This window comes from Euprymna scolopes, chromosome 21 (assembly GCF_053919585.1).
Source record: "Euprymna scolopes isolate OS-2025 chromosome 21, ASM5391958v1, whole genome shotgun sequence".
Classification (NCBI taxonomy): domain Eukaryota; kingdom Metazoa; phylum Mollusca; class Cephalopoda; order Sepiida; family Sepiolidae; genus Euprymna; species Euprymna scolopes.
Genome location: NC_136502.1, coordinates 58,850,816 through 58,871,733, shown reverse-complemented (window position 1 = coordinate 58,871,733; position 20,918 = coordinate 58,850,816). Strand labels below are relative to the sequence as shown.

Genomic DNA, 20,918 nt, shown 5'->3' with positions numbered 1-20,918 from the left:
AACTAAAAATTTTTGACCCAAACTGATGAAAAAGCTTGCCCTATCTCTGAATACCCTTTATGTAAAATTTCAAATATTTAGACCAGAAATTGTCTGAGTAATTTGGAAGACACCGCAGAGGTCAATTTTTTTCAACTTTGACCCCTATTATGACCCCTTAAAATTTATTATTTTGGGCTCAAATCAAGTTATTAAGTTAGATCCATGTCCAAGGAACCTATATCTAAAATTTCAAGTGCGTAGACCCAAAATTGTCGGAGGAGTTTGGTAGAGTTCTCAAAGGTCAAATCGTTGAACTTTGACCCCTTAATCGCAAAATTTCTGGCTAAAAACCAATCACATCGATTTTCCCAAATCTCAGTACCCTGTATATCAAATTTCGAGTCTGTAGACTAAAAATTGTCAGAGTTATTGCATATGGAAATGGACACACACACACGTTCACTTTTATAGATATATAGATTAGACATAACCTGTTGGGTTGCCACCATTATGGCTACCTTGAGTTCATTCAAAAATTTATAAATTGCGATATATCCTTTAAATGTTATTTCTTGCATAACTAAAAATAACTAAAGACTTGATATTCTTCAATCTGATTTACTTCTTGTGTAAAAAAGAAAAATCACCCTAGAAGGAGACTATGTACTATGTTGACAAAGTTATTTATCTCTCTCCCACAACGGGATGATGTGAAAGGTCAGAAAGTGAAATTGAAAAGCAATCTGGCCAGCAAAAAATTCCTGAGTATCCAGCCCTGTTGGTATTTCCTGATAGGGGCGCCTCAGGCGATTAGTAATAAACTAATCTCCCAAACAGAGAAATTAAAGCCTGGGAGGGTGGACCTTCTAGAACTGTATATAACCAGCAACAGAGAAAAAAAGTGCTGTTGGCTTTGATGCAAATGAGAAAATCTCTGACAAGACTATCTTGATGAATAAAGTTGAATGTTCCCTAAAAATTGGTGTAGTGCAAGTTGTAACTGTCAGAACTTATGGCATATGTTATATACGAAAAAGGTATAAGGAAACAAATCTTCATTCGTTGAAATTTAGCAAAATAATACACATCAGCTCGAGATATAGTGGATAAAGATGCCCATGCATCTTTATCTACTATAGTCTATAGTGAAGCAAGAGTTGCGCAATCTCTATCACATCTTTTCTGCATTGACATTACTTAATTTCAGTGTCAAGAAATACAGGCAGATTTGAAATAATACTAGAACAAGCAGACACAGGCTAATGTTATTTTAGAAACATTTTTTCTTTCTAGTTGCACCACAAAAACTTGAGTTTAAGCTACTCTAATATTTCATCTATAGCTGGAGGGGAAATATATAGATGGATACCTTTCCTAAAGGTCAAATTAATCAAATTGATGGAGTAGCTTTGACTAAACTTGAACCCAGCATGCCAAGCATACAACTATTATACCACATCATTTTATAACAGAAAAATAGACTTATCTTAACATTATTATTGTAAAAAAAAAACCCAAAAAACTGAAAGAATATTGACACCTTTTTGTATGCAAGATCTGTCTTTTGTTCTGGTTTCGAGAAGTTGAATTGTTATATTATTGAGATAATTTACGCACACATATATAGAGGAAATATTGAAATAATGAAACAAAAGTAAAGTTACATACTTTTCTAGATTATTATGATCAAATGTTTCAAATATTTAAACAGGGAATAAAATATGAGAAGATCCTTTAACCCATGGATTTCCAAAGAAATAACTTACCTACAAAAGGAAAAAAAAGAATCAGGAAAATATTCATTTTTGATAAATATTAATTTGAAAACTTTACAAAACAATTTTGAATTATGCTTAAAGCAAAAAGATTTTTTTTAAATTAAATTAAGCAGTTTTTTCTTATTAATCAGTGGAAAGTCATTGTAATAACATATGTACAAGTATAGTGTTGAAGAAAATATGATTAGAATACTGTGTGTATGTGTGTATATATGGATATGAGGAAGTTTTACGATGCGCTGAGGGCTGTCTACGGTCTCCAGTCCTCTAGCTCCTCCCCCCTGCTTAGCTCCGATGGAACAACTGTCTTGAATGACAAAAAGCAGATCCTTGATAGATGGGCGGAGCACTTTAACAGTGTGCTAAACCGACCATCTTCCATCAACGATGAAGCCATCGATCGACTACGCCAGGAGCCTATCAACGAGGAGCTCGACATCCCACCCTCGTCAGAGGAAGTAAGCAAAGCCATCAAGCAACTTTCCTCTGGGAAGGCCCCCGGCCCCGACTCAATTCCAGCAGAAGTATACAAAGCTGGTGGACCTACACTGCTTTTAAGACTAACAGAACTCTTCCAATCCATGTGGGAGAGTGAAGAATTACCGCAAGATTTTCGTGATGCTACTATCGTTCACATTTACAAACGCAAGGGAAATCGTCAGTCATGTGACAACTACCGCGGGATATCCCTTCTTTCCATCGCCGGGAAAATCCTGGCCCACGTCCTTCTCAACCGCCTGCTGGTGCACCTTGAAGATGGTCTTCTTCCCGAGAGCCAGTGTGGCTTTCGAGCGGGCCGCGCGACGACTGATATGATCTTTGCTGCACGCCAACTGCAGGAGAAGTGTGTCGAGCAGCACCGGGGCCTCTACACCACGTTCGTCGATCTGACCAAGGCCTTCGACACTGTTTGCCGAAATGGCCTCTGGCGGATCATGAAAAAATTTGGTTGTCCAGACAGGTTCATCGCCATTGTCAGGCAGTTCCATGAGGGCATGACCGCTCGTGTCCTGGATGACGGCGACCCCTCAGAACCCTTCCCTGTGACCAACGGGGTCAAGCAGGGCTGTGTCTTAGCCCCGACGCTCTTCAGCATGGTTTTCTCTGCCATACTCCAGGACGCTTTCAAAGACAGTCACTCTGGCATTGTCATCAAGTACAGATGTGACGGGGAATTGTTTAACATCAGGCGAATGCAGGCAGTCACGAAAGTGAGGGAAACCATCATCAGAGACCTTCTCTTTGCCGATGACTGTGCCCTTAATGCCCCAAATGAGATAGAGATGCAACGTCAAATGGACGGATTTTCCACCAGTTGTGACAACTTTGATCTCACCATCAGTACAAAGAAGACAGAAGTTATGTACCAACCCGCCCCAGGAGATGCATACCATGAACCCGGCATCACTGTCAAAGGACAGAAGATCCATGCTGTGGAGCAATTCACCTACCTTGGCAGCACCCTCTCCCGCACCGCCAACATTGACATTAACCATAGGATCTCCACAGCGAGCAGTGCATTTGGAAGACTTAGAGACAATGTGTGGAAGAGGAGAGGCATTACACTCGCAACCAAACTGAAAGTATACCGAGCGGTCGTCCTGACAACCCTACTCTACGCCTGCGAAATTTGGACGCCATATAAAAGACATGAAAAACAGTTGAATGGCTTCCACCTCAGATGCCTCCGTAATCTTCTCAACATCCGCTGGCAAGACAGAATTCCTGACACAGAAGTCTTGAAGCGCGCGGGGCTCCATAGCATCATCACCATAATCCGCAAAACCCAGCTCCGGTGGGCAGGCCACGTCTATCGCATGCACGACAGCCGAATCCCCAAACAACTTTTCTATGGGAACTCAGCCAGGGAAAGCGGAATGCAGGGGGCCAAAAGAAACGATATAAAGACTGTCTGAGAACGTCCCTAAAAGACTTTGACATCAGCCCCCAGTCTTGGGAGAGTCGCGCTGCTAAACGTTCGGCCTGGCGTTGCGTCATCAGCCTAGGAGCTGACAGGGCAGAGAATCAACGCATGACACACGACCAACAGAAGCGCAAGAGGAGGAAGGAGAGAGCTGCCGGTTCACAGCCTGCCGATACCGCCTTCACGTGTCCAGAGTGTGGAAAAGTCTGCCGAGCACGGATTGGCCTCATCAGCCATCTCAGGACCCACAAACCCCTGACGCCGAACTGATTGATACCTTGGTCATCGTCGATTTCGACGGACGAGCAAGAAGAAGAAGAAGATATATATATATATATATATATATATATATAACTATTTCATTTATTCACATAAATTTACTATACGAAGTATAGATTTATGCGTAAACTTTAAGTATTTACTTCAAAAGTGCTCAATACATAGGTAGAGCTAGTTAGTAATTTATAAAATATATATGGCGATTAAGCTACACTGAATATTCTGCGTTTCATCCAACTATAGGATTCGTCAGGCTTATGCGCATAAGCCTGACGAATCCTATAGTTGGATGAAACGCAGAATATTCAGTGTAGCTTAATCGCCATATATATTTTATAAATTACTATATATATATATATATATATATATATATATACACAAAATTCCTACCCTCCTCTGATGAGAAGGAAAGTATTTCTTCAAAACTGTGTTTCCTTTTCAGATTAAATATGTTTTTAACTTTTTTTCAAAGTGTTTTTTAACATGTTTTATTAACTATTTGCTCTCTCTCTCTCTCTCTATATATATATATATAAAGTATATTAGTTTCCAATAAAATTCAATAATATTTAAGTCAATGTTCTATACTTAATATCAAGCATATTTCTATCACGATAGAGTCTAATAAAAACTTATTTTTATAATAGACCAATATTTTTACATTAAAAACACAAGAGTGTTGAAAATTTAAGAAAACATTTTTAAAGCCAAATTCAATCTAAGAGGATTTTTTTTTTATTTCAGTCGATTCCTGGCCACCTTCAGTGAATTTTTTTCCTCATTGATGATCTGTAACGTCAAATGCCAATAACAACCAAGCTCTCTTGTTAAATTGAGACCTCTTAAAGTCTTATTCTATGTGTAGAAATCATGCTGGTATGTGTGCAATTGTTATAGATCAATATTTTTACAATTACAGCACCGAAGAGTTGAAACCATAAGTAAACATTTTTAAAATCAAATTTGGTGCTAAAAGATTTGCCATTCAAGATCAAAAATGAGAAAAAAAATCTCTTAGCACTGAATTTGGTTTTTAAAATGTTTTCTATCGCAGCATAATCATGTTGACACACCAATTCTGGTAAAATCAGAAAATTGAAGCAATGCTGAGCCTGGCCAGTACCAGATGAGTGACCATTTGGGAATACTAGGCACTGTAGATACTGCGCCAGGGCATACAAATTTCCAGATCTGTATCTGGCGGCAGGTTTAAAACGACTGGGAGAGATGCACCCTCAGATTTGTTAAAACATGCATCTAGGTGAAGGAAAACTCTCATATAAAACTCAATGTCTATGCTCCATCATGTCAACCAATTGCACTGACTGAGGTTCGCAGTTGCTTCAAAAGGTATGAATGGTTCTACACAACTTTCATTCACAAACAAATCATTAGTGTGGATTTTAGATAACTTAGTTGTGTGAACTTCATACGCCCAAATCAATAGGAGAATCCATTTATATATATATATATATATATATATATATATATATATATATATACGCACACACACATACACACACACACATAGATAAATAGATAATTACAGTGATGAGATGATTCCAAAATTTTTCCCCAATTCCGATACAATTATCGATTCAGATTTTTTTTTTTTAATTAAAAAAAAAAATATATATATATAATTAATTTTCAAATTACCGTAAAATTACTGCAAAATGTCTGCATCTCTGCATACAAAACATACTTGGAAGGGAGGGGGCATATATTACACAAGTAGATATTTTTTAAATATTTTCTTTGCATTAGGTTGGTGCAAAAATAATGTTATTTTTTGATGCCCAACTTCATGCCAAAAAATGACATTATTTTTGCACCAATCTAATAATTGATCGAAATTAACAAGACAACTAAAGATTTAGCTCTTTTTTTTTTTTTAAATAAAGCTAATTTGCAGTAGTTAGTTGACAAAAGCTAATTTGCAGTAGTTAGTTGACAAAATGCTATTTGAAAATTGTTGATGATTGGTGTGCAAAATAATAAGATTGTGTTGGAACAGAATAGTTAAAGCTCCTTCCCCATGTTAAAAATCAGTTTCTAAATAATAATGTTATTATTTAGAAAACCATTCTTAATATGAGTAGGCAGGGCGATTGTGCATTCTTAACTATTTTGTACTTTCCCTATATCAAAGAATTTCATGATTTTACCATAATTGTGAGGATTTGGGTAGTTATAACTTATGGCTAATGAATTTTGGAAAAGTAGTCAACAAAATATTAGGGACTGGAAGATTAGGCAATTTTGGCAAGATAGGACAATTGAATATTGATTGGAAATAGATTTTAAGACTGTTTTTACTGGATATAGTTTTAAATAGGAGATATCCCCCATATAACGGTTAAAGATATTTAATGTTGTTTTATAGCATAAAATGTTTTTTTTTTTCAAATTGATGTTTCTACGTGTTTGTTCGAAGAACATGTTTCTTGTATTATCTTTTCCAATTATTATATTAATAAAAAAAAAACAAATAGTAAATTAAATCCTATTATGAGATTAAATCCATCATAATACATATTTTTTTTGTAAACAAGTCCGCCATTTCCATATTATTTATATTTGAAAATGTCAATTTGTGACTATTCAAAATTTGAAAGGAATTTAGAAGTATTTAAACTATCGAAAAGAAAGTTATTTAAACTAGTTTTTTTTCATTTCCGAGTCATTTTAACTTTTTAGGAATGTTCAGTGTGTAACCTCCCCGCCAACCCCACCAAAAAAAAAAAAAATAAATAAACGCACATAATTTATCTCAAAGAAAAATAACAACTTTACTTAACTGCTGTAAAACGCTATAATGTCTCAGAAATGGGAACTCATTTTATATTAAATTTATATGTGAAACTGATCCCTTACTCTAAATTTGTAAGTGATTGTGTTCTTTCTTCTCTTTAAGTTTTTCAGAGTATTCACACGTAATCCCCTAGAAAAGTAGAATTTCATTTTTGCTTGGAGAAATGATTTAATGAAAGATGTTAATATACAATAATAATTGTAACATTATGTAGCTAAAATTTTACTGATACTTAAAGTTTCTGATCCCGATTAATCATCCAAACACTAATATGAGAGAAAGTGAGTGTTTGGGACAAATTTATTAATTTTTGATATTTTTTCATTTCAGAACATTTCATTCAATAACTTAATAATTTATTCACCTCCTCTTCAATAGGTTAGACACAAGAACAGGTGTTGGTTAAATGAAAGTATTTCGGTTGAAAGAACTATATTCGAATCTGACACACCAAAGTTTTCATTCTGTGAACAGTAAAGTGCAACAGATTCCTGTTTCTATGTAATCTTGGTGGCTTTGAGTGGAAAGAACCAGAATATTGGATGCAAGGTGACACGACGTGGATCTTGTCGGAAACACATCCAAAGGCCATCACAATTGTGTGGAAACTTGGTTTTTATGATGGACATAATTTTGTGTGAACTGTAGATTAGCCACTTGTAGGTCTTCCTATTGTGCGATTGGAATTTCTTTCCATCTGAGAACTAGAGCATTATCAGTTTGACCAATATTTGATGTTGAGAAGTTTCATTTTTGTAAGTTGGTTCTCTTGGGCATTGGTAGTGAGTAGGCAACTTTTGTATGAGGATTAGCAAAGATACTCATTCAGCACTTTCTTCATCTCTCACAAAAGTATGCATTAACTCATTTGGATCTTGCTGCACCTTTTCACAGCTTTAATTTTGTTATGTGGAGACAGTCATAATCTCTGCTATTATCCTTGCTGTTAGCCACTGCTTCCAGATCTCGTCACAATTCTACAGCTCACATCTTATGATTTTTCAGTTATTCAAGAAGCACTGAATTTCCAAATTTTTTTTACCTGGTAAAAATCATAATTATGCAGGTCACTCTACCAATCCGTGCTTTTCATCGGCCATAGTCATCACCTCTCAAACCCACCTATAGTTCATAGAAACAGCTATCTGTTTTACTTTATTGCTCTTCAAATGATCCTGAAATTAAAAAACATCACAAAATGATAAAATTTATTCTGAACATCCTGTATATGGACATAAAATGTCCATCTACAGGCATAAATTTGTTTTCAACAGATGGCTCTGAAATCTAATGACTTTAAGCATCTAGGCAGATACTCCGACACCAAACAGGGTATGAATATAAGAATTGCAGTCACTGTATTTTATTTATTGCACAAAGTGTGGATGTCCTAATCAGGAAAGAAACCAAATGCATTTTATTGTTATCTTTCATAGTTATATTTTTCATAGTTATATATGTAAATGAGAATGCCACTATCGAAAATGTATTTTATTACATTAACACAGCACCAAATCATTGTTTTACATAATGTGATAACTGTCTATTTTTATTACTTTATATTAAAATAAACTTCTATAATGGAATTCTAACTTTTAAGTATCTACATATTTAATTTGAATGTAATGGATTTATTGCATTTTGCATTTAATCTTATCAGAACCTGTCGGCTTTACAACAAAAGTGTGTATAATACAGTCTTAATTCTAATAGAGGACATCATGTGTAGAAGTTACATAAGATCTATTTTCTTTTGGATTAGCATGTAATCACTTGTGGAGTGATTAGTACACGATTCGGTAAAAACAGACTGGCATATACTAACTCGTGTAGTGATACGTCAAGCAATTAAAACACTCTGCACATGCACGGATGTTTCTGTTTCTGCCCAAACCATTTCATATCCATTTATAAATAGTCTCATTGAAAACGTCATTGAGATGTTAACATGTCACATCCTCCCTAGAATCTATTTCATTATCATTTCTTTCTACATAAAGGATTTTGGGCGCTTCTACAGAATTGGGACACGATTTTGTAGTCGATAAATTGAGTTTTCAGATAAAAAATAATGGTTTCAACTGATTTTTTTTTTCAATTCTAATAAGTCATAATGGTAGCTTCCAAATTATGCAGTCGAAATTACCTGAATATTACTGAATTATTAAACAAAACAACTTTAATCGTGTTAGCAGGTGAAAAATTGTCATCATTTTGTTTAAATCAAAACAGAAAATTACCTCCCTTTTGAACTCTGTATCTTACGATCATTTTTATCAAATTCTATTTTTATTTTCTTTAATAAATAATTTTCTACCTTATCGATTTTCGTAATTTTTAGATATAATCATAAAAATACAAGGAATACGTAGATACCATTATTTTCATGTGAAATTCTGTTTGTCCCAATAGTGTAGAAGCGCTGGATTTTGTTTTTCTATATCACATCGGAGTCATCAATTTATAGCGTTTGATGACAGAAAATTGTCAGAGATCACCATTGAGTGCAGTGTTGACAAGACATGTCTTGCTTGCCTATAAAAGACCTTAACTCAATCTTACTTCTATAGTACACGCATGTCTCCAGACTCAACCTGTTTGGACCATATTTCGAGTTGTCCTTTTAGCCAAAACATTTTTTTTCATAGCAAACAAGGTCAGTAGGATTTTATTACATTAACACAGCACCAACCCTACTACAAAATAGTGATCTCTACTAAACTTGAGTCATTCTTCCCTGGCCTGCACCATATATTGAATCATGACTGATGGACGGCGGTCCTAAATCAGCTTGCACAAGATGACTAGCCAATTGCAATTACACCATTGAAGACTGGCCACCTATGGAGCTGAGCAAAGTCCTCCTGATTATTGTTGGCAAGGTGCTTAGCTGAATACTGATATGCTTGTGCTACCTAAACAGTGGTGTATGGAGAATTTCATTGTGAATCAGCTCTCCTTTTGGATGATGAGCTGCATATCCAAATGATCAAAAAACATCCTTGCAACAGGACAGATGTCAGAGATTTACAGTTGAAGTAATGTAGGTATGTTAAGTAGAATAGATTCTAAGTCCATCTCTTATATCATTTATATCTTTTATCATTTTGTGATATTTTTTAATTTCAGGATCATTTGAATAGCAATAAAGTAAAATAGCTGTTTCTATGAACTGTTTCTATGTATGTAGGTTTGAGATGATGACTCTGGCCATCATTTTCTTTATATATATAAATGAATAAATGCAAGACTTTCATATATATATATCACTCTCATATTACTCTCAAAATGGCTCATAATATTTTGAAATACTCTATATATCGTAGTGATAAACAGTATGGTTGCTTATGAAATTTAACATAAAATGATCATCATTAGGGCAGTTAACCAAAAGACAATATCCTTTCTTATACTGAAAGTATTGACTAATATGTTTAACTTCATTTTGATTTTTAAATTCATTAAATTCTGTTAACATTAACTTTTTGAGTTAAAAAATGTTCAAAGAAAAAATATGGCTGTCAGCAAGCGAAAGACTCCAAGTACATATGTGTGATGGGGGAAAGGGGCTCATTCTTTGAGAAAAGAAAATCTTTTACTGCCTACTATTCGTGCCATGAATCATTTTGATGCATGGGGTGTAGTAAAGCAAAACAAATCAGAGAAAGGAAGAGGAAGGGAGAGACAACCTTAAAGACAAAAACAAAAGACAAGGGAGAGACAACCTTAAAGACAAAAACAAAAGACAAGGGAGAGACAACCTTAAAGACAAAAACAAAACAAAAAAGAACGGCAATTCAACAGAAATCGGTCTTTGTTACTAAAATGAAAAATGCTTTTCTTAATTCAAAGATAAAGTGGAATTCTTTTTTTGTTTTTTTTTCCTAATTCTCAAAAAAGCACAATTCTGCCAATAAATCACAAGATATATATATATATATATTACTATTGTTGCTCACCTACTCAGAATAACAGGATTTATTTCTCATAATTTTGAGTAACTATTCAGATTAGCCTTATTGGAGTTAAAAGGTGACTTGTTCTGGAAGTTCAAATTATGTAATTGGTTTAAATAATTCTCTACACTGATGATTTTGGAAAAATGAAACTTACGTCTGTAGAAAACTATTTAGTATTAATTATATATGTGTAATTATTTAACAAATATTTAATCATCTACACAGATGTATACGTGTATATATATATATATATATATTTTTTTTTTTTTTTTCTTAGATCTGATGACTAAATGAAGATCAACTCTGACAATATAGAGAGATGCCTGCAGAGCAGGAGACTTTGATGGTACGATATGTTGAAAGAATGAATGAGAGTTCTCAGGTCAGTAGATGTAAAAAAAATGAGGAAGCAAGTTCAGTTTAGAGGGGAAGGCCAAGGAAAATATGGGAGAAAATGAGGACGCTTAACATGAGAGAAATAAAGATCAGGCCAAAGATGGGTTAGTTTGGAAGTCAATTTCTATAAACTGTCCAACACATGCCAGCATTTGAAATGGTCATCAAACTATTACTGATGATGATGATGATGATGATGACCTATATCCATATTTTTTTATATGTACTTTGTACACTATGTCATATTTTCTCACATTGAAAAATATAGGTATTATATAGAGGAAGACCAACTTCCTGGTCTTTGAGCTGAGATCAAAGTGTAGTTTCTCAGTCAGAGAAAGTAGCCCTTCTTGACTTTAGACTAGTTTTATTTTGTGCCATACTCAGTGCTTTTTTTTTTTTTTTTTTTGAGACGTGATCTCCCCTATATAAAAACCAACCTTGTGTCTAACTTTACCCTCATGGTGAAACAAATAAATAGGAACCTCAATTTGCAGTTGTCAGTTTGTAATCATTTAAATGGCATTAGGTTTTGCAAAGAAAGTGTTCTCCCACATATAGCATCGTGTATTTTCAAATGGTCACCAATTTAATACTGACCAGCCCCAACGTTGCTTAACTTCAGTGATGTAACTGAAAATCGATGTGTTAATGTGGTTATACGTCTATATTTATATACCTGGAGGATACGTTGATACGTATCCTCTGTGTAAGCAGTTAGGGGGGAAATTTGTAACTCTCTCGATTAACTCCCTTTGATTAACGACTGTTTATCACTGAATAGATTTGTATTTTTTTTTTTTAGGAATAGTTTAAAAAAATAAAAAATAAAATAAAAAAATTAATAATTTATGATAAAAAATACAGTAAAAAAAAATTGGGGGATGCATTCATTGCGAAATTAAAATTAGTTAATTCTTTTCTTATACTGAATCAAAAACGATATCTGTTTATAACATTCTTAGGTGAGGCCAAACTCAAACTCTGAAATTGGTATTTAATGTTATAGCAGAATACAGCAAAAATTAATATTATTAAAATACTTTAAATGTTTGTTTATATTTATAAAATTGATTGAGTTGAGCAAAACTGTTAATTATCAATTAAAGATTATGTGCATGTTTTTTGGGGGGTTTTTTTTGTCTAAATATTGTTTTTATTATAGAAAAAAAAAAGATAGGCTATTGTTTGATAACCTACACAACAAAAATACTTAATTTTATTTCGACAAAAAATTAAAATCAATTGAATTTTTTAGTTAAATGGATGTTAATAATTGATCAACACAAAAAGATCACCGATTTTTATATATACGTAGCTAATTATCTTGATTTATATAGTTAGTAATTAAATTAATTAATTTAAGAAAAGAATTTTTCTGATAAATTTTGAAGACATAGCTATCTAAAATTAACATTTAATTTCTGTTTAAATACATCATACTAATTTAAATAATAATTTGATTTTTTTTTTTTTTTAATTTCACTCCGAAAATTGATTTTTGCTATATAAAACGTAGATATTTTAAATTTAAATAAAGAGAAAATTATTTCTGTATTTCTGTTTAGGATCACAAACATGAGGTAAGAAAATATTTTTTAGAACAGGATGTTTAAAGGTCATATCTAATTGTTACAGTGTCGTTTATCATTAAATTACGACTTGAACCAACTAACTAGTTAAGGTAATGTTTTAATCTCTATTTATAAATATATGTTGGATGTAAATTGTTTCCAAAGCTCTTTCAATACTTGCTATGAATTTTACAGACAGAATAAATGCTTTCAAATGCTTTTCCGCTATTAACAGATTAAAATGCCTGGTTTGTTTACAAAGAAAGCAAAATGCATTTTGAATGATTTAATTTCGTGATTTTAATCCATTGTAGTAATTCATATATTTTTGACTTCAATAAATAATGAAAAAAAAAAAAAAAATGCGTAAGGCATCTAGATGCGAGAAAAACAAACACAAAAAGTCTCATAATTTTATATTAATGTTTTTTTTTTGTTTTTTTTTATTTTCACCCATAATTGAGGGAAAATAAGAAATCTAAATTAAAGGCGGAAAAACTCGGAAATAGACAACTACGACCTCGCTCTTGCTTAAGAGCAATTTTTCGAATGTCTGTTTGAAAGCGGATCATTTAAACCAGTTTATAAAATACATTCTATAGATGTTAAATTCAAACTTTACTAATAAGATATTTAAATATTTTGTTTTAAAAAATACTATATTATACTTGCTTTTTTTTTCTTTTATGAAAATATTCGACAGACATGAAATCAGAGATGTTAAGGTTCTTATTAAAAAAAAACAACAATCTAAATGTAATAACTCTTTTAAAGGGTGTATTAAGACATGGAATTCAAGTAATTTGGTCTGCTTTGTAAACGTACATATGTCATAGATCGGCTAAATACAAAATAATAAACTCATATTTTTATCAATAACAAGAAAATAAATCAAGGAATATGCGTACATATTGAGTAACCGAAAAGTGGGGGATTAGTTCTAGATTAAAATTTTACTTGAAATTGATCCTCCACTTTTCGGCCACGTTTTATTGCTATAACAACAAGACAGGGGGAAGAAACCAGTGTCAGACTGCTAGGTAGAGTTTTTTTTTTTTTCTTCCGAACCAAAAATATCTACATCTCAACAACTTCGACAGGGAAATCATGAATGAAACAAAGAAAACATCGTCAAAATATATATAAAAAATGATTTAAAATGCTTTAAGAAACGATTTACATCCTTAAATCTGAGGACCAATGATTTTTTTAAAGAGAGAAACGGATTTATTTGAACAAAACTGAGAATAAATCGCCAATCTCCCAAAGAACAAACTGACATTTAGTTCTTTTTCTTTTCGAATAAATGTTTGGAGATTATTTAAAATGGACACAAAATAGAAATGTGATCAAAGAACCCATTCAAATTAAAATAAATCCTTTAGTTTCTCATCGACATAATAAGATATTAAATCTTAAAAATAAAGAGATTGTTGATAAAGGAAAAAGGAATACTGATTTTTTCTTTCCTTTTTTTAAAAGTTGACAGTTTTTAAAAGCGTCTTTGGCTAGTTTTTTTTAAACCGCCATGGACAGGCCAATTACTCCTATTTATCAAATTAAGGGTTTATTTAAATATCTAGACAGAAAAAATCGGAGTACTCGATAAGGGATTCGATTAAGCATCATTTTAATTTCATCGCTAAAAAAAAACAAAAAAACTCACCTCCATAAGACCTCCTGACGTGTCCAGGTCGTACTCCACGGTTGTCATTTTTCCCCCCCTATGAAGGTTTTTGGTCGGTTTTAAGGGTCTTAAAAGGGGACAAAAAAGGACCTTTCGTTTGAAAAAAAAAATAATAAAACCCAGAGGAGTCCAGAATAACACCCAGACAACTAGCTGGAATCTTTCTATTTCCTGTGATCCAGTATTTAGCGGTGAAGAGGCAAGACTCTGTGGAGGAGAAACATACTTAATTCGCTTGAAACCATCAACATACTTGTGTAACTGTTACAGCACATCGACTAGTTATGTCTGGAATCGAAAAAAAAAAAAAAAAAAGAGAGAGACAAATAAACAAAATTTATTTATATATTTATTTAAAAAATAATATAAATATATACAAAATAAATAAATATTTTAATTAAATTTAATTAAAAATTCTTTGCCTAACATTCTGAATTTTCTAAAAAGTAGGAAAAAAAAACTTTAATTTATTTTGACATTTCTTTTTAGAGACATTTTTGGAAAATAATTAAATTCTATTTAACACTGTTATATATATATATATATATATATATATATATATATATATATATATATATATATATATATATATATATATATATATATATATATATATTATTGCAAGATTGATACAGTTAAACATACTAATATAATTGTAACAATTATTAAATTAACCCCTTCAATAAAAGGTGTTTCAGTATCTTTTTCATTATTCTTTTTATTTCATGTAACAAACATTTGGAAAACTCTTTAAAAGTCTTATTGCACACATTGGATTTCTTCTGAAGATATAAACATAAATGTTACTTATAGTTTGTATGTATTATACATGCTATTGATGTTTTTTATTGATTGTACAAGTTCTTTTGTGCTCCCAGTACCACCTAACTCGGTACTACCTGCCACATGGTCGGGTCAATGGCGAGTAAAACAACCAAGCTTGAGTGATAAGGAAAGTGCCTATTCCCCCTTTACCCACAGGATTAAATAGAAATTGTTCGAAAAGCAGATAAACTTTCCAACGATCAACATCCAGCTTTGAATGCCTATATTTTTTATTTAAACTGGCATATAAAAAATGGGCCACAAAACATGTAATCATTTGATCTGTTTCGTACTGCTATGCAACCTTTTGTCTCAGAGCCGACATAGTTTGAAAATATGAAGACAGACAGGCAGATATTCACAGACAGACAGACATAGTGAGTTTTATAAATGAGATATGAGATGGAAGGTCGCAGAGTGGTGCTAGGTCACTCAAATGATTGCATTTTTTGTGGACTGTTTTTTATGGGTCTTTACCCGGTAAAAATAGTTGCTAAGGGATCAAAATTGAAAAGAATTAGAACTTTGCAAGCATAAGTCAGCTTAAATTGCTCCTCTATGCATGTGCAAATATATATACATTTGTAGATTAATGTTAGTTTATTTTTAACTATTTCTTATCCAACTGACGATGGCTCATGTGGTAACATCTCAAGCTGGAATGCTACAAATTTTGCTTTTGGTTTTGGTCTCAATTCTAGCTGATGGCACCCAAGTCATATTTTTTTCTACTTTTGAAATCACGACTATATGTTAGGTACAATATCATGAAATAGTTGATAGATAATTGACTCTATAATAATGTATATGAAATATATACAAAATTTGAATAAATGAAAATCTCATATTCAAGCGTATTTTATGACCGGATAATGGTGACTTACCCCCCCTCCCTATATATATATATATATATATATAGTATTTGGGAAGTACGCTGTCAACAGTCGTGCAGTCAAAGAGATAAGCTGCCATATCCAGAATGTGTGCTTTGTTCAGAAAACTAGAAAAACGCTCCTGGTCATTAGACTAGTAACAAAATGCAAAGTTTATAAAGCAGTGGTATTATTACCTGCTCTACTATATTCAGCAGAAACCTATACACTGTACAGGAACCACATAAAGAGGTTGGAAGCAATACAATAGTGCCACCTAAGAAAAATTATGAAAATTAAATGGAACGATCTTATATCAAATGTTGAAGTGCTCAACAGAGCCAACATGGACAACATAGAAGCCGTACTCATCATTACACAACTGCGATGGACATATGGCAAGAAAGGAAAACAATCACATTCCAAAAATACAAAGGGCAGAAATCAGAGGTTCAGAGTATTAATGTTGGAGTCCCTCAGGGGTCCATCCTGGGCCCAACTCTCTTCCTGATCGACATCAATGATCTTCCAAAACACATACTTAAATCATTCGTTGACATCTATGCTGATGACACGACCATCTATGGCAACACATCTAAAGCCCTAAATGACAAAGTTCTCTATGATTCTCGCTCCTCTGATCTTGAGCGTGTGGTACAGTGGGGGGAAGAGATGGATGGTTACTTTTAATGTATCTAAAACCAATTACATCATCAATGCTCTGATCCACATCTGGCATCAATTGAAATGGATGGCTCTCGTCTTGGGGAGGCTCCATGTTTTGACAAGCTTCTGGGTTTGACCTTTACCCCTGATCTGAAATGGAACATGTACATCAAATCTGTTGCCAAGGTCGCTGAGAAAATGGTGGGATCCTTCTACCGCTCCAGAAGATATCTCACTACTGATGCAATTCTCTATCTGTATAAAAGCCAAGTACGTCCAAGGATGGAGTGCTGCTGCCACTTCTGGGCTGGAGCTGCTAGAAACAGCCTGTCCTGCCTTGACAGAGTACAAAATAGACTTTGTGGCTTAGTGCGGGATGCCATTTCCTTTTCCCTGCAACCTCTTTCCCACAGAAGAGCCGTTGCGAGCCTGTCTTTGTTTTATCGTTATTTCCATGGCAGGTGCTCGTCCAAGCTCCAATCTCTGGTCTCCCCCTCACCAAACTTTCACAAAAAACACCCGTCTGGCTGAAACTACTGTCAGTAATTTTCCCCACTCTTTATCTGTGTCTAAACCTAAACATAGATTCCATGAACAAAGTTTCTTTCTTAGAAGTGCATGCCTGTGGAACTCTCTTTCGTTTGCCTGTTTCCCACCTGACTACAGCTTGGATGTCTTCAAGTCCAACATAAACAAATTCCTGATGAATCGCCCCCTTAAGTAAGACATTTTATCAAATCTCCAATACTAACGATTACTAAGATAATATCACATTGATTACTGTACACGCAATAACCCTTATCCCCGAGTGGCTTCTGGGCCTTAATAAGTGGTATCCCCCATGTAAAAAAAAAATATACTATTCTATGAAGAATTGGAAAATGGATACAGAAAGACTGGTGGGCAGAAACTCCGCTACAAGGATATGATAAAGCGCCACCTAAAGGCAATGAATATGAACCCTAAAAATTGGAAAACTAGCAGCAGACCGAAATTGCTGGTGCAGTAGTTTTCAGAAAAGAAAGGAAGAAATAGTGGCAAAACTAAAGGCTGTTTTTGAACAAAAACATTACCAAAGGCAATACTTATGCACTGCTTGTGGGAAAACTTTCCACACTGAGCATGGAATGCTACAACATTGCAGGATAAAGCACAGAGACCTTGACTAGTCATCTTCAGATATGAAAGACTGCATGATGATGATGATGATTGGCTACTTATCTGCATACATGTTTTTGCTGCAACTCCTTTAAAAAGCAATGTCTTTAAGCTAAATCTATTTTATACCAAATTTTCAATACTTCTTCCTTTTCACAAAATTCTTCATTTATTCATTTATAAGAAAGAAAATTAAACTTTTGTAAATTAGAATTTACAACATTCATTATTTAACACAAGGAACATCAATTGAAAATGAAAATTTCATTATTCCATGGAGTTTCAAAGAATGTCTTTTATCAACAGGGAACAAAATAATATTTGTAGGCTAGCTATAATTCACTGCTTAGCACATAGATTGAAAGTTTCAAAATGTGAAAGAAGCCAATATTTTTAATATAGAAATATATAGATCAAATGGATATTTAGTTCTCTCCCACTGCAAGAACTTAGATACCAGGATCGGAAAGTGGGATTATGAAGTCAGCGCCTCAGAGGAGGGGTACTCTGACCTGCAAAATGTGCCTGGGCACCCCTGTCAGAATTCCCCGGTAAACTAACACATTCTCAAACAGAGAAGGCAAAGCCTGGGAGAGTGAACCTCCTAGAACTGCACAGAACAAGCATCACACTGCAATCAACAGGGACCAGATCATTACAGGAATGCTTATTACATATTTTATCCAGCTCAATAATTCCTTCTATATGCAAAGATTTGGAGAGCTTTACTAACATCTCCCATTAGGCATTTTATTTAGTTTTCCCATTAGGCATTTTGTTTGTTTCTTTATTTTGAGTGTTTTTAGTTGTTCAATTCCCCATCATTTTTCACATATTTTGCCTTTTGCAATAAAATTTTATGAGACCATTTTGAGATTTTCTAAGAGAGATTACATCATAGAATAAATGTGGTATTTTGGTGAAAGAATTTAGTGTAGAATAAGTGTAAGAGTTTTTGACAGAATGTATTAACATCAGCCAACCTCTTCCGATCGCAAAACGATTAAGGTTTCATGGCTAAGTTAAAGGAATGTGTATATATAATTGATGTAAATATATGTAATATCAAATTTACATGTGGTTCTCAGCTGCATGTATATCCTGATCAAGGTATATAATTGGTTATGATTGTTTTTGTTATCTTGATTAAATAAAATCGCTCGATACATAATTATACAGATTATTTAAATCATTTTAATTCATAGTATATATAGTGGATTCAAATTTAAACTATTATTATAAATATGATTACTTATTTATTGACTAATAACTGCGACACCCTGTTAAAATGTACACACATGCATACTGCTTGTCGGTGTAAAGATTTTAAAAACTTTTGTCATATTAATACAACTTTAAAAATCCAAATATATGACCAAACAATGTCAGCTACATTATACATTTTTCATATAGTCCCATTAAGACACACATCTTGTTTTAGCAACGGTGCAAGCACATCGGGGTTCTTGTTCAGAATTTTCCCTAAATTAAAAGACAAAAATAAAGAAAAACCTATATGATGATACAGTTTAGTATATGTTCTGATACTGACACTGCAAGTTTTCGCTTTTCAATCAATGAGGGAGAAGTCCTTTAGATAATTTTTATTCATGTTCCAATGATGCCTTTGTTTTGGAGCTGGATTTTCTTCATATTAAAAACCAAGCTTGTATCTAACTCTGCCCTCATGGGAAGGCAAGTAAATAGGAACAATGTACAAAAATAAGAATACATTCGGTAATATCTGATGTGGTATTCGCTCAGGTTGGACATCTGACTTTAATGAAGAAGTTTCTAGGGAATATCAAATTTACATCTGGTTCTCAGCTTCATTTATATCCCGGTTAAAGTAGATGACATACAGCACTTAGTATTCCTAAATGGTTACTTATCCAACTAGATTCAACGTCGCTTAACTTTGGCAATTTAACAAAAATCAGTGTGTCAATGCGATTATGTCATATTAACAATGTAGGTAAAAAGAAAGTAGAAAATATCTTTCCATACCTATTTCATTGAAGATCACTAATATAGATGATGACTACATTCTAATGTCAGGCCACCATTTATAATCTCTGTTGATTTTTCTGACAGTTTCACAATTCCAGTTTAACAAATGACATTTTACTTTAGTCAATTTTTTTTTCTTCATTTTTCTTTCAGTTTTAATTATTTCATATTGTTGGGATTATTGGCAGTCTAAAATGAAATTTTAACAGCAGTAACAACAACAGGGAGGTGATGGCGGCTCAGTTGTTTACGAGGCAGGCTGATAATCTGGATATGCCAAGTTTGAACCCCATTCATTCTATATAAACACTTTCACTTAGGAATGTTGGCAACCTTCATGTAGTCCCGCCCGTAAGTAGTCAATATCCTTCTAGAAACAATTCTAAATAGAATGATATTGGGGAAACGAATGCCAATAAAATTCATCATCATGAATGATGCTCAACAAACAGCAGTAGAGAAATGATAAAATACTTAATATTTATTGGTTGAAATACTTTATTGGTTAATTCTATCAAAATAATCTATGTCGATTGACTGCTTTATCAGACTTCAACTAGAAGAATTGCTCCAGGATCCAAGCACCTACTGGTGTTCACTACGTAAGAAAGATTTCAAACAGGCATGAAAAAAAAAGCATATACACTCTCTTCTGCCATCCATTGACTAGACATTTTGAGCCAGCTGCCATCATTAGTTTTGGAATGGTTCTCACTCCTGTTCCTAAAATAAAAAATGATGTTCACTTTAAAATAACATGTTGAAAAATTCAACACTTTTCTAACATTATTTTCAAATAAATCCCTATTTACTTGCCTCCCCGCTGCTGGATGAAAAAAAATAAAAAAGACCTCCACTCCTTGGCTACAGCAAAAAAAAAATGGCAAGTTCCATTCTGTAAAGTTCTGTGTACATCTCTCAAAAAAGAACTATCAATAGCCAATAGACCTACTTTATTAAAAACTAAAGGACAAATTCAATCATAGCCTCTTG

The 20,918-nt window shown here is 33.3% G+C and overlaps 1 protein-coding gene across 1 annotated transcript in view; it reads right to left on the bottom strand.

Moving 5' to 3' along the window:
• The window catches only part of LOC145242397 (PHD finger protein 12-like), a 109,417-nt gene extending 94,732 nt beyond the window's left edge, over nt 1–14,685 (bottom strand). Inside the window, exon 1 of the mRNA XM_080105424.1 lies at nt 14,374–14,685. Coding sequence (XP_079961550.1) covers nt 14,374–14,421 — 48 coding nt within the window. The 5' untranslated portion in view covers nt 14,422–14,685. The remainder of the gene's footprint in view (nt 1–14,373) is intronic.
• Nucleotides 14,686–20,918: the final 6,233 nt, after the last annotated feature.